We start from the raw sequence: 15,805 nt of genomic DNA on the forward strand, positions 1-15,805 counted from the left end.
GGGCTTGGTCAGAAAGGGGGTAAATCCTTCCGAGGCTGAAGTGGTTAAATCAAGTTGATTTAAATCAAGCCTTTTTACTAGTGATTTAAATCATGATTTGAATCGACTTGATTTAAATCAAATCCACCCTGAACATCATGTAAACACTCTTTACTAAGAGATCTCCTCTGCCCTAAATATCATCTGATCACACCAAGATCGGTGTGAACAAATCCTTTCCCAAGCCAAAAATGGCTTCGTTTACATCCGATGAAATTTTAAGTGACAAAATACATATGGCTTGCGGTTTCTAATACCATAGTCACAATCGGAGCTGTTCTGGTCTCCGTTCAGCTCTATGGTAAGCCGGTGATCGTGCCGGCTTCAGCCTCAGGCTCCCCGATCGGTTGGGAGAGCCGGGAAAGCTCCAGAGAGCTAAATTACATTACAGAGCATCGCTGTCATGAAAACAAACAAACAAAAAAGAATATCCTGGGATGATGCCTGTAGCTGCAGGCATTATCCTGGTATCTTCAGGACATAGCATACCGCAGAAGCAAGAGGTCAGAGTCATGGTGTATTAATCGAAGAAATATCCTAAAATCAGCAATATGCTCTATATGCAAACAAGGCCTATGCCACAAAGCAGACAATTAAATAAATCGCATATCATAGGTATAACTTCTCTGGCCAGCAATGCAATATATACATGTATCCAGTGGAGATAGTCAGGGAGCTCTAGGTGATAGAAATCGAAGATTGAGTACATCAGCTGGGGTATATAGTAGATATTGGTATCCCATAATAGGTACAGTTTCAACGCCTGGACCCGAACATCAATAAAGGTTTTAGTTTAGTAATAGAAGCAAATATGAGTCCCCTTAATACTGCATACAGTATTTTAATCAATGCATATGCACAGAGATTACCTTAATACATTGCAGTATGTAAAGGTCGCTTTATCTAACCCACACTGAGGAGGGAAACAGTCAAAACCTCCTAGCTCAAGCACAGACCTAGTGGTAAATTAAAGCTGCCAACATCGATAGAAGGTGTGTGTTATAGGTGCACTGCATTAAGGAAAAAAAAAAGTCTTGCATGCTGCATCTTTAATGCGCTTTCATCCAACATACGATCTATAGAGTTCAATGGTAACACACCTAAACGTACATAGCACACATCTAACATGCAACGCACTGCCCAGGGGTGATCCAGACCCTAATGAGCAATTATTACGCGATTTGTCTGTGCAGCCCTTGCATAGAGGTTTAGTAAAGGAGCCTGTCCACTTAACAACAGGCCCATAGCCATATGACGGCTACAGGGTGGTTTGATAATTCTGGGAGGGCGTACTATGACGTCCCCCCCAGGGGCGTGCACACGGGCGCATCCATGACCGCCGGGTTTACGGTTCACGCAGACAGTGGCCGTTTACCACATGATTGCTCCGTCAAATGACGGAGTGGTCACATGTAAACAAACTGGAGTGATATCCGGTTCCTCTCTCCCCTCTCTGTACAGTGTGAGCAGAAAGGGGAGAGTTCAGATGCAGGATGTGTAGTTACAATTGCAGCACTCATCCCAGCCATCCATCCATGCTCAGCCACCCCTCTATTACTCAGCCATCAATACTCATCCATCCATGCTCAGCCATCAATACTCATCCATCCCTCCATCCATTTCGCCATCCATACTCAGCCATCCCGCCACCCACACTCATCCATTTCGCCATCCATACTCAGCCATCCCGCGATCCATACTCATCCATTTCACCATCCACGCTCAGCCGCCATCAATACTGAGCCATCAATACTCACCCATCCCGCCATCCACACTCATCCATTTCGCCATCAATACTCATCCATCCCTCCATCCATACTCAGCCATCCCTCCATCCATACTCAGCCATCAATACACATCCATTCCTCCATCTATACTCGGCCATCCCGCCATCTATCCTTCCTCGGCCATCAATACTCATCCATCCCTCCATCCATCCATACTCGGCCATCCCTCTGTCATACTTATCGACCCATCCATGCTCAGCCATCCCTCTGTCATACTTATCCACCCATCCATGCTCAGCCATCCATACTCAGCAATACTCACTCATCCATCCATACTCAGCCATCCCATCCACCCCCAGCCATGCTCAGCGATACCCAGCCTCATCCATCCCTCCATCCATACTCAGCCATCCCATCCACCCCCAGCTATACTCAGTCATACCCAGCCATGCTTGGCGATACCCAGCCATACTCAGCCTCTGTATGTGGCCAGGCTGTGGAAAAGTCTCACAAATGTGGCATCTCCGTACTCAGGAGGAGTAGAAGAATCTATTTTGGGGTGTAATTTTTGGTATGTACGTGCTATGTGTTAGAAATATTGTATGAATGGACAACTTTGTGTTAAAAAAAAAATGCGTTTTCATTTTCTTTCCATTTTCCAAAAATTTGTAAAAAAAAAATAAAATGACACGTTCAAAAGACTCACTATGCCTCATAGATTATACGTTGGGGTGTTTTCTTTCCAAAATGGGGTGTTTCCATTGTCCTGGTGCTCCAGGGCCTTCAAACGTGTAAGAGGTAATTAGGAAATTAGATGTCTAATTTATGCTTCAGAACGCCTCAAGGTACTTCCTGCATGTTGCGCCTCTGTATGTGGCCACGCTGTGGTATCGCCATACTCGAGAGTAATAGCAGATAATATGACAATTTTTTGAAAAAAAAAAAAAGAAAAAAAATCTTTATTTTGCAAAGAATTGTGGGGAAAAAAATGACAACTTCAAAAAGCTCACCATGCCTCTTACTAAATACCTTGGAATGTCTACTTTCCAAAAAGGGGTCATTTGGTGGGTATTTGTACTTTCCTGGCATGTTAGGGTCTCAAGAAATAAGATAGGCCGTCAGTACTTCAGGTGTGATCAATTTTCAGAGATTAGCACCATAGCTTGTGGACTCCAAATAATATACAGTGATTTGGGTTACTTTTACCAAAGATATGTAGCAGTATACATTTTGGCCAAAATTTATAAAGAAAAATGACTAATTTAAAAAATTTTATAACACAAACAAAGAAAAATGCATTTTTTTCTTACAAAATTTTCAGTCTTTTTTCTTTTATATCGCAAAAAATAAAAAACCCAGAGGTGATTAAATACCACCAAAAGAAAGCTTTGTGGGAAAAAAAGGACAGAAATTTCATATAAGTACAATGTTGCATGACTGAGTAATTGTCATTCAAAATGTGAGAGCACCGGAAGCTGAAAATTGGTCTGGTTAGGAAGGGGTTTTAAGTGCCCAGTGGGTAAGTGGTTAAAAGTTGAAGGATATAGATTTTACGTGCTTAGCTCAGCCTAGGGATGGGCTATTGCCAAAAATGTAGCTCAAAAATTCCTGATTACACCATAGCAGACTGCCCCCCCCCCCCCCTTTTCTAGGCTATCACCTTGCCTTGGTTGCCAAAAAGGTGAAAAGGAGTCTAATCTAGGTTAGAATTGAATAACTCAGCACTCCAACGTGCCATACTAATAGCAGACTGACATACACAGCGCATTTAACTCCTTTGCTTGTAAGAGGCAAGCAAAGAACCCCAACCAATAGCCAAACAGAGGATATCCTCCACAGGGCAACACTTTACCTGCCCACAGTATGGGTATAGAATGAAGGAAAGCTATAGGAAAAACTCCAATCCTCCTTGGAGCCACTGGTGCCTACATCTGCCAAAATTTGTAGGAGCTGGCATGACGGAATCAGACTGCATAGTGTAGCATTGTTGACCAGAGGAAATGTGCTGTACTACTTCTGGGAAGGTCTAGGTCCACTTACTGCTTTATCCTCCACCTGCTTGTGCTCCCTCCCTGGCATCTGTGGATGCTGCCACCACGGTACCCGTGCACCTGTTGTACTGATGTTCGTACAGGGAGATCATGGCATAGTAGGTTGCATTCTCTCCTGATCCGCACACTAGTGCATCACCTGGTTCACCTGTCTGAAAAAAGTCAGGGACACTGGACTCCTCTGCTCCCATCTTGTTGGCACCCAGGGAACAGGAGCATAGACTTGCTTCAGCCATGCATAACTTCCCCCAAAGGACCCTGGGACGCCGGCAGCCATGGTCTATTCACAACAATTGGCAGCATACATCAGGGGACAAGCTTGCAACCAAGGGCTCCTCGCTACACCACACCTCTCGAGGACAACACAGGGGAGGACTCGGAGCCTGACCTCCACTGGAGCGTATGCAGCCACAGGGATAATTGCTTCTCCTCAGGAGGACAAAAGACCTTGCGGGAAACAGAAAAGGTGATGAGGAGAGAAGATCCTACAACTAGAATACAAATAAAAGTAGCCAAGAAAAGCCTAGGCAAGCAACCCCTCCAGGTCCACAATCATGTGGGAGCATATACTGGAACAAACCATTTAGATGTTCCTGTCAGGCCAGAGAAAACACAAAAACTGAGAACAGGTGACTAATCTGATTTTATGGATTGAGGATAATGTTCTACTTTTATAAAAGAAGATGACTGGTTCTCCTAGGTTAAAGAAGAGAAAAAGGCCGTGCCACATCCAGAAAGCTTATTCAAAGAAAAAAGGTTCCCCTGATTGGATTTTTCCGGCACTTGCACAAAAAGTTATATAGAGTGGGAAAGTACACATTCATGTATAGAGTAAAACAATGTTTATATTTATTTAAAGAGTTCTCATATTAAAAACAGTGCAGACATTTGCAAACAACGAAAACATATTATATAATGAACATGATTCAAAAGAATTCTGTATCTATTTTTGTTAGTAGATAACACTTAGATGATGGGGTTCTTTTCAAGCCCGACGCGTTTCAGGGTGCATTCTATTTCAGTCCTTCTTCAGGGGCATGGTTGAAAAGAAAAATTCATCTGCTGTGTTGCCGTTGGTTTCTATGCAAAAGGATGGTGACAATTACAACAAGGAGCAAGGAATGCTTGCAGAAGAAGTGGCGCTTGCTTTAGTGTTTGTAGATGGGGAATGCTGTTCTCTGGGTACTCCTATCACATATATAATACTTCCCCAAAGAGGGGGGAAGGGCAGGGGGGTTTTTTTTGTTTTTGTTATGTGCATACAGCTTCACCTACCCCTGCCTTCCACGGATGCGTGCAGGCCACAGCGGTATACTGGAGCGAAGAGGAACAGTCCTTGACTCAGACAGTATCCACATTTGGCCAGCCACACATCCCAGCATCCGGCCGGTACAGCGCCTGAGGCATAGAAACCAACGGCAACACAGCAGATGAATTTTTCTTTTCAACCATGCCCCTGAAGGACTGAAATAGAATGCACCCCGAAACGCGTCGGGCTTGAAAAGAACCCCATCATCTAAGTGTTATCTACTAACAAAAATAGATACAGAATTCTTCTGAATCATGTTCATTATATAATATGTTTTCGTTGTTTGCAAATGTCTGCACTGTTTTTAATATGAGAACTCTTTAAATAAATATAAACATTGTTTTACTCTATACATGAATGTGTACTTTCCCACTCTATATAACTTTTTGTGCAAGTGCCGGAAAAATCCAATCAGGGGAACCTTTTTTCTTTGAATGTTCTACTTTTGTTGACTGCACTGGAACGCACTGCACCGTTATGAACAAGGGCCACTGGAATTCATGGAAAACACTGTGCATGCATTTTTGAAGCCGATTCAAAACACACTGGACTGTATCTGACGTGTACCAGCCCTTAAAGCATATTTATTGCTTGAAAACAGAAGGATCAGCAGAAAGTTGCCACCGCAACCACGGGAAAGAGTGCGGAGCTCAATTGATGATGTCAGTGCTCAATCTCTTAGCATTAACCCCTGGAAAGTCAACGGGAAGCGGGTATGTAAAATGGCCCCCAACAGCCCTAGTAAAGGGGTAGCTCCCAGTGCTCAGCTTGCACAACAAACTCACAAAGCGAGTCTTCGGAGACAAAATAATATCCGAGGCTGTGCTATGGTTCTTGAAGCAAAAAGCTAACCAAGTACACTTTGTTCTGGAAAGCAAAGCCCAGTGCCTATTGATCACATTTCAAGCAGAGCCCAGTGCCCAAAGGTTACTTTTCAAGCTAGCCCTGCAAACGTCTAGATCCAGCAGGGTCCAGATATAGCCTACAAAGCAACTGCTGTGGATCCACTAATGTGGATAGCTGCATGTGCTAACCAGCTCAAGCTTGCAGAGGAATCTTGAATCAAGACAGAGCAATGCAAACATGTCCATCCTCCTTGAACACTAGTACAAAACTGAGGCATGTAGACAGCAGGAGGGGTTATACTGGGCTGGTATTTTTATTTTTTGTCACTGTCCAAATTCTGCTGAAGGAGGCAGTATAGTTCAATACTCATTAAAGTACAACTAAAGGCAAAACTTTTTTTTTTTTTTTTTTAAGTTTTGGACAGAGTGAAGAGAACACCTATCAGGTTTTTATTGTTGTGATTCACCCTTTATATTTGTCCTGTTTACCATTATCATTAAAAGTAAAAGAAAGTCCCAAATTTTGGGCTGACCGCAGAAACAATGGAGACATTAGTTCCAGCGACCTCGGGGTAAATCTCCACAATGGTTAAAAACTCTATCCAAAGTAAAAAGCAAAGTTTTGCCTGTAGTTCTACTTTTAATTCCTGTGTCCCTCAATGAATGCTAAAGAAATAGAAGCTATGCTGTGCTTCTCTGTAAAGCCAAGTTTGTATGGTACTGTACATCATTTTGCAAGACAAATAATTTTAGGGTGGAGAGTGCATCATCAACTATTCTAGAAGATCACAATGATTGCATTTAGACATTCAGATATTGTAACTTTCATTTATGAAATACTCCAGCATGTCAACAATTGAATAAACTGGGATGTGTATACCATTACTGCACTGTGCGCCTTTAGGCAGTTTAAAAGCTTACAAAGAAAGGCAACAGCTGTTGTCACAAATAAAAGTCTTATGAAATATCTAGTTGTTGGATATAAAACACAGAACCTGCACAAAACAAGCTTTGTGTATTTTTAAAAGAGAAATACTCTCCAATATCTTGCATATATAAAATGTTTATATCAAACTCTTAGCTAGTGTTAAGAAGCTCAGTATTAACAATAAACAAATTAAATATCTGATTTATGTAATAAAAACATAGGTTTTCAACAAACATTAACATGTAAGGGGTGTATTATAAAAAAAAAAAAAAAAAATTATGTTATTTGTCCAGTGAAACTGCTGGTACATTTGTTCTGTGTAAATGGGATGAAAATTGAATGGTTCTCCTATTTCCTCTACAGGTCAAATGTTATTCATTGATTTTTCATAAGAAAATACTGCATTGTGGCTACTAGATGATGCTGAGGATCATATAAAATAAATACTTGTTTCCTATGATTGTCTGCTTCATCTGGTGGCCATAATGTGGTATTTTCCCAAACCACACTTTTTATGAAGCAATAACATTTGACCTTTGTAGAGGAAATAGACTGAGAACACTTGACTTTGCCCCATTAACATAGAACCAGCAGTTTCACTGGATTATTAGCTATGGCATTTTTTTTTTTTTTTTTTTATAAATACACCCCCTTAAGCCAAGACTATTTCCATATTGGATAAAGGAAGGAATGACCAACGGTTTTTCAGTTTGTTTGTTTTTTTTTCCCAGTGAAGACTTCCCTTAAAGCAGTTCTAAAGGCAGTAGTATTTTCCATCCTCTGTGTGCGGCAGCCCCCCTAATACTTACCTGAGCCCCACTGCGATCCAGGTATGTGCACAAGAGCCTCAGATGTCCAGGACTCTCCCTCCTTATTGGCTGCGACAGCAGCAGGCGCCATTGGCTCCTGCTGTTGTCAAAGTCAGAGAGAGAGAGAGAGACTGAGCCACGGCTCCTTGTCTGAATGAACACACAGAGCAGCGGCTTGGGTGCCTCTATAGCACTGTGGGGGCACTTGGCAGGAGGGAGGGGCCAGGAGCACTGGTGTTCTGTCAAATATAGTGCATCTCATCGGATAATGCCTCTGATGATCTGCGCATGCGCAGGACATAATGTCAGTCCAGCTGATCTCTTGATCAGCTGGCGTGATGTGGTCAGAGACATTATGCAATGATCAGCAAAGTGCGGTGTTCTGTCCAATAGTGCAGATCATCTTCCACCTGTGACATGATCAGTGATGTCTCACGCATGCACAAAGAGAGTGAGGCAGAATGTGATAATTAGATTCTCCCTCCGTACTTTGCCGATCATCGAATAATGCCTCCGACGATCTGTGCATGCGCACTGTTGACATCACGCCAGCTGATCAGGAGATCAGCTGGAGTGATGTTACGTCCTGCGCATGCACTATTCGATAGAACACCGGCAAAGAATCCGAGAAGAGGAGGATCTAGGATGCTCTGTGCAAAACCACTGCACAGAGGAGGTAAGTAGAACATGTTTGTTATTTTTAAGCAAAAAAAAACCAAGACTTTAGTATTACTTTAAGTATGACCATTTATGACCCTTATGGACCACGGCAATTTGTATAATTTAGCAATGGGCCTGCTGATTCAGCAATAACTTTTTTGTGTACTAAGGGTTAACACTCAGGTTAAAGAAGAACAAATTTTATTTAAAAAAAATAAATAAGATCTCTTATGCAAATTTACCCACATGGATTGGTCATTAAAGATACATTGTTACTTTGCACATGCAGGGCAAGGTGACAACATCTCTGGGAAGGGCAAACCCTAACCCCCCCACCCATGGCCACATACTCAACTCCTGTGTTTCCTCACAGATCATCCATGGCTGGTGACAATGCCCGACACATCCGAATACAGGGAGCCATGTGACCTGCTCCCCTGTGAATACGTTTGTTTTTTTAAACAAAAAAAAAAACAAACCTTTAGGCTCGGTTCACACTACCGCGACTTGGGATCCGACTTGTAAGCCCTCAAGTCGCCCCAAGTCGCCCCAGAAAGAGATTCACATTACAGTGCATGGGAGCGTCTTAATAGACACTACTGAAGTCGCTCCGACTTCAGAGCGTACTCCCTGTACTACTTGGATCCGACTTTGATCCGACTTCAGCCTATTGACTATCATTGAAGTCGGATCGCCGTCTCGCATGATCCGACTTCGGCATGCGACTTGTGCTCAAATGATCTTGAGGGGAACTCCGCGCCAAATTTTAAATAAAAATCCGGCATGGGTTCCCCCTCCGGGGGCATACCAGGCCCTTGGGTCTGGTATGGACCTTGAGGAGAACCCCCTACGCCGAAAAAACGGCGTGGGGGGTCCCCCCCAATCCATACCAGACCCTTATCCGAGCACGCAGCCCGGCCGGACAGGAATGGGGGTGGGGACGAGCGAGCGCCCCCCCCCCCTCCTGAACCGTACCAGGCCGCATGCCCTCAACATGGGGGGTTTGGTGCCTTGGGGGAGGGGGGCGCGCTGCGGCCCCCCCACCCCAAAGCACCTTGTCCCCATGTTGATGAGGACAAGGGCCTCTTCCCGACAACCCTGGCCGTTGGTTGTCGGGGTCTGCGGGCGGGGGGCTTATCGGAATCTGGGAGCCCCCTTTAATAAGGGGGCCCCCAGATCCCGGCCCCCCACCCTATGTGAATAGGTATGGGGTACATGGTACCCCTACCCATTCACCTAGGGAAAAAAGCGTCAATAAAAAACACAGTACACAGGTATTTAAAATAATTTATTAGGCAGCTCCGGGATCTTCTTCCGACTCCGGGGGTCTCTCCGGCGTCTTCTCCCGGTGTCCGCATCTTCTGCCGGCTCCACCGCTATCTTCTGGCGCTCTTTTGCCAGCGGTGGTCCGGACCTCTGGATCATCTTCTTCCCTCTTCTCTTCCAGAGATGTTGACACGACGCTCTCCCCAGCCAGAATGGTTTCTGTGCGCTCTGCAAGGGACTTATATAGGCCGTGACCCCGCCCCCTTATGCCGTCACAGTCCCTGGGCATGCTGGGTCTGTGACGTTTTAGGAGGCGTGGTCACCGGGTGATGACCACGCCCCCTTATGACGGCACAGCCCCAGCATGCCCTGGGACAGTGACCTCATAAGGGGGCGGGGTCACCGCCTATATAAGTCCGTTGCGGAGCGTTCAGAGACCATTCCAGCTGGAGAGAGCGTCGTGTCAACATCTTTGGAAGAAAAGAAGAAGGCAGAAGTCCGGACCACCGCTAGCAATTGAGCTGCAGAAGATAGCGGAGGAGCCGGCAGAAGATGCGGACACCGGGAGGAGACGGCGGAGAGACCCCCGAAGTCGGAAGAGGACCCCCGAAGTCGGAAGAAGATCCCGGAGCTGCCTAATAAATTATTTTAAAAAACCTGTGTACTGTTTGTTTTATTGACGCTTTTTTCCCCTAGGTGAATGGGTAGGGGTACCATGTACCCCATACTCATTCACATAGGGTGGGGGGCCGGGATCTGGGGGCCCCCTTATTAAAGGGGGCTCCCAGATTCCGATAAGCCCCCCGCCCGCAGACCCCGACAACCAACGGCCAGGGTTGTCGGGAAGAGGCCCTTGTCCTCATCAACATGGGGACAAGGTGCTTTGGGATGGGGGGGGCCGCAGCGCGCCCCCCTCCCCCAAGGCACCAACCCCCCCATGTTGAGGGCATGCGGCCTGGTACGGCTCAGGAGGGGGGGGGGGGGGGCGCTCGCTCGTCCCCACCCCCATTCCTGTCCGGCCGGGCTGCGTGCTCGGATAAGGGTCTGGTATGGATTGGGGGGACCCCCCACGCCGTCCTTTCGGCGTAGGGGGGTTCCCCTCAAGATCCATACCGGACCCAAGGGCCTGGTATGCCCCTGGGGGGGGGAACCCATGCCGGATTTTTATTTAAAATTTGGCGCGGAGTTCCCCCTAAAGATTCATACCAAACACAGTGGCGGGGATCCAAGTCGGATCCCCGTTCATTGAAAGTCGGATCCACAAGTCGTGTTGAAGTCGGGTTAAAGTCGCGTTGCAAAGTCGCGTTGAAGTCGTGTTGCCCCTGTGTGAATCGAGCCTAAATATCACTTTAACGTTCTCTTGTAAAACACAACAGGAAGTGAGAGGAAACTCTCTAAAGTACAGGAAATCCCCTCTGACAGCTGTCATTGGAACAAATATTCTAATTGGAAAGTTTTCACTTTACTTCTATTCTAGTGACAAATCCAAATTTTGATTTGTGTCACTCTTTTATTCTTGGTGAGAGTTAAACTCCTTAGTGGGGACAGCAATAAAAACATGACAGAAGTTCCAGAAGTTCCTACTGTACTCAATTAAAAAAAAAAAATTGTTTCACTCTGATTTAGGGGGCATTACAGGTACTCCTCACTTAATGACCAGGTTCCATTTCAACGACCAGGTCGTTAAACGAATTTTTGTTAAGCACTTCAGCCCCGGAAGAATTTACCCCCTTTCTGGCCAGGCAATTTTTTGCGATACAGCACTGCATAGTTTTAACTGACAATTGTGCGGTCGTGAGATGCTGTACCCAAACAAAATTTACGTCCTTTTTTTCCCCACAAATAGAGCTTTCTTTTGGTGGTATATCACCTCTGCGGTTTTTAATTTTTGTGCTATAAACAAAAGAAGAGCGACAATTTTGAAAAAAAAATATATCTTTTACTTTTGCTTTTTAAATAAATGTCTCAAATTAAAAAAAAAAACAAAAAAAAAAACAAACAAATAAAAAACACACTTTTTTTTTCCTCAGTTTAGGCAGATATGTATTCTACATATTTTTGTTAAAAAAAAAAAAAAAATCGCAATGAAGCGTATATTGAATGGTTTGCACAAAAGTTATAATGTCTACAAAATAGGGGATAGATTTATGGCATTTGTATGCTTATTATTATTTTTTTTTTTTTTTAACTAGTATTGGTGGCCATCTGCGATTTTTAGTGGTACTGCGATATTGCGGCGGACAAATCAGACATTTTTAGGACCAGCGATCAGTGCTATAAAAATACACTGATTACTTTATAAATGTCACTGGCAGGGAAGGGGTTAACACTAGGGGCGACCAAGGGGTTAACTGTGTTCCCTAGGTGTGTACTAACTGTGGGGGGGATGGGACTAACTAGGGGAGGAGACCGATCGGTGTTCATACTTAGTATGAACACACGATCGGTCTCCTCTACCCTGACAGACCTGGGATTTGTGTGTTTACACACACAGATCCCGGATCTCGCTCTGTCACGAGCGATCGCGGGTGCCCGGCGGTCATCGCGTCTCCTACAGGGTCTTCAAAAAGCAGACGTACAGCTATGACGGCTCACCCAGGGGAGTCAACCTGCCGCAGTATAACTGTGGCAGCTGGTCGGGAACTGGTTAAACGAAAAAAAGTTTTAAAAACACAAAACTCCAGCTCAATAAGGTTGTTTTAATTTGCATAAGGAACAGAACACAAACGAAATTTCTGTACTGTACAATACAATGATGTATAGAGCGTTGTTCGGGTGGGGAGAGCTGGTCGTAAGTCCAAGTGGTCGTTAAACAGGTAAGTCGTTAAACGAGGAGTATCTGTAGTGTAAAATTGTGGGTCCCTTTGCTCAAATTTTGATTCCTTCCGGAACATAAAAAAAAATCCAAAACAAAAAAAAAAAAAAGGAGGGACCTCCTGGCAAAGGGCAAACCAACTCAAGCCTAGAGATCTTGTCAATAAAGCTAATCACGCATCTACCAAAAACTTTTATTAGGAAAGGTGGGGTGGTGGGGGGAGAAGGGGTACCTTGACCATTTAATGTTATATTGATACTAAAAATAAACAAACACATACCGATAAGCTCATCTGGTTTTTTGTCCATATATCGCTCACAGAAGACAATGAATGCTCTTGCGTTTTCTGGAGACGGGCACTCAGCATGTCTGCAGAAGCAAAAATTGTAGAAGTTCAACATAAAAGCAATAGTTTCATAGTCAAAGGTTGTGTTCAGATTGTCAATACTGCCAGCCTACATGTTTGTGAATAACAATACTCATGGAAAAAAAAACACAAAAAAAGTGAAAATAAATAAGCGGTGCCCTACAAGAGCGCAGGTTTTAGTCTGTTTTTAAGCCCCCATTCTGACTTTTATTATGCTTAAAGTAGCTGTACACTTGACAAGCTCATTTCCTGACTTCACATCACCTTAGAGGTCATAATAAAGAGTTCCTAAAAGACACTGGTTGCAGACTCAATGGGGAGGGGGGTTACAGAGTGGTGCAAGCACAATGCTTGCACCACTCTTCCATACTTAGAAAACGGAGCAGATGTTAGTCCTAGTTACCAAGGGGCACAAACCCTTTTGCTGGCTAGGACTGATCCGCTCCATGTTTCACACTGTCACAGTACAGAAAAGTAGCTGGAGCTGCATGCTTGGGATTTCTATGTCCATCCCCACCCTCCTGCTCAGCCGTGTGGGAGGGAGGCTGTGTAGGCTCTGCTTGTACAAGCAGATTCCGTATACAAGCTCTGGAGCTGGCAGGGATCTGGGGCAGTTTTCTATACAGAAAATTGCCAAAAGCTCTTTGGTAATTAGTCACAGGACAAACTATAGTTTCTATTTCAGGCATGGGTGGTGCAGATAAACCTAAGACAGGTCTGCTTACTTGATGTGGCGCATGCTACCCCAAACAGTTTCCTGCACCCATATGAAATTTTTATCTTTTTTTTTTTTTTTTTGCTAAATAAACAAAAGACAAAATTTTCTTTGTTTCTATTATAAAATTTTGCAAATAAATAACCTTTCTTCATAGAATTTAGGCCAAAATGTATTCTGCCAGATTTCTTTGGTGAAAATAACCCATATAAGTATATATTATTTGGTCTGTAGGAAAGTTATACAATCCATAAACTACGGTATATATTTGAAAAAAAAAAATCGATCAATCCTTATGTACTGACAGCCCATTTCATTTCTTGAGGCCCTAAAATGCCAGGACAGTATCAATATATCCCAAATGACACCTTTTTAAAAGTAGACAGTCCAAGGTATTTAGTATGAGGCATAGCAAGTTTTTTTGAAGTGGTAATTTTGTGTCGCACATCTTTGGAAAATTAAGAAATAAAAAAAAAAAAAAAAAAATCACAATTTTTTAATCTCTTTTTACATACGATCACCATTGCAGTACAGCATCATAGAACTGGTGTGGTGGTGAACAGGGACGCTGACTGGTGTTTTTCACTATTTTTTATTTTACATACAGTGACCAGACTAATACAGTGTTACCATAGTAACACTCCACTACTCTGGAGATGTGATCAGGATTTTTTTTTTAACTATAATTGCTTATAACTGTGAAAGCTATAATCAACCATTTTTTTCCTCACTGAAAAAACTATTCAGTGTTTACTATTATGATTAGCTGTGATTGGCCACAGTTAATTACATGGTACAGATGTGCCATGATAACGGTGAAAAAAAATCACAGAGCTCACAATAAAAGACATGATCCTTCAAATTTTCTTGTTACTGCAGTCGAAAACGAACGTTACTTTGACCCTACTAAGGATTAGAAAAACGAAAAAAAATGTTCTTACAATGAAAGTCATAGAAAAAAAAAAACACTAGTAGTGTATACCCAGCTTTATTCTTGCTGAAAATGTCACTGACAGTCTTAGTCAAATATGTTAACGAGTAACTGTACTTTTACTAGAAACACCATCAAAAGCTCCCCACTCCTCAAAAAAGTAAACAACCACATAGAACTCTGAATGAGTGAATGAATGAGTGACTTGTATAGCGCTACCTATGCGAACTGAATCGCCTCAGGGCGCTTTTTGCCACCGGTGTCCATCTGCAGTATAACGCGGTCCTTTGCCCCATGGGGTCCCGACACGCTTACAAACACATACACCATACACATATTTGGCCTATTTTTTTTTTTTTTCGACATGATCTAATTAACCTACCAGCATGTCTTTGGAGTGTGGGAGGAAACCAGAGTACCCGGAGGAAACCCACACAAGCACAGGGAGAACGTGCAAACTCCAGGCAGATGGTGTCGTGGTCGGGATTTGAACCAGCGACCCTATTGATGCTAGGTGAAAGTGCTAGCCACTACACCACTGTGCTGCCCTGATGCAGATGCTCGGAAAGTAGCAAGTTTAAAAAATAAAATTACAACCATTATAGATTACCTTTACATTTACGCATTTTTTGTTTTACAAATATAGATTTACAGGAATGTATGTTTTTTTTTTCCATAATTGATTATGGACAGGACTAACTTTTTTTAAAGTGGAAGTCAGTTATTGAAAAAAAAAAAACCAGGCAGGGTTTCTATACCAGAACAGACCCTAGAAGTCACTTCTGTCATAACTCCGCACCCCCCCCCCCCCCGCCTGTCAGAGAGTTATGTGATCTGAGCAGCACATGCACAGCTCAGACCACATTCACGGCCCGCTCTGTGTGCCGCTGTGATGCGTCTCTTGTGCGCATGCGTGGGAGTGATGTCGCCCCAGCACAACTAATCAAGCAGACGAAGATCGCAAACCCGGAAGAAAGACCAGGTGAAGATGGAAGGAATGCCGTGGATAAGAGAGTTGTGAGAGCGCAGCGCTGGAGGGATATTTGTAGGCAAGTCTGTCATGATGTACTAGTACATTATGGCTTAAAGTCTTTATTCACCTTTTTTTTCAAAATTTCAGCTCCCATATGTACCAATATAGCATTATTATACTTCTTTTGCCCAAATAAAACCGCTTTCCATTTATTCTACACACGCTTACCTCACTGTCTTTATGGATGTTTAAAAACACTGCTTGATTACTTCTGCCTTACTTCCTGGTCAGACATTAGGTCATGACACAGGAAGGAGTTGACCAACCAAGGGTAGATGCAGGGTGTGTGCTAATGAGGTCAGGTGATCAA

At 43.6% G+C, this 15,805-nt stretch overlaps 1 protein-coding gene across 1 annotated transcript in view; it reads right to left on the reverse strand.

The window, feature by feature from the left end:
• The window catches only part of RNGTT (RNA guanylyltransferase and 5'-phosphatase), a 543,333-nt gene that overhangs the window by 500,780 nt on the left and 26,748 nt on the right, over positions 1-15,805 (reverse strand). The window contains exon 4 of the mRNA XM_073626921.1: positions 12,730-12,818. Within this exon, the coding sequence (XP_073483022.1) occupies positions 12,730-12,818 (89 nt within the window). The remainder of the gene's footprint in view (positions 1-12,729; positions 12,819-15,805) is intronic.

This window comes from Aquarana catesbeiana, linkage group LG04, assembly GCF_042186555.1.
Source record: "Aquarana catesbeiana isolate 2022-GZ linkage group LG04, ASM4218655v1, whole genome shotgun sequence".
NCBI lineage: Eukaryota > Metazoa > Chordata > Amphibia > Anura > Ranidae > Aquarana > Aquarana catesbeiana.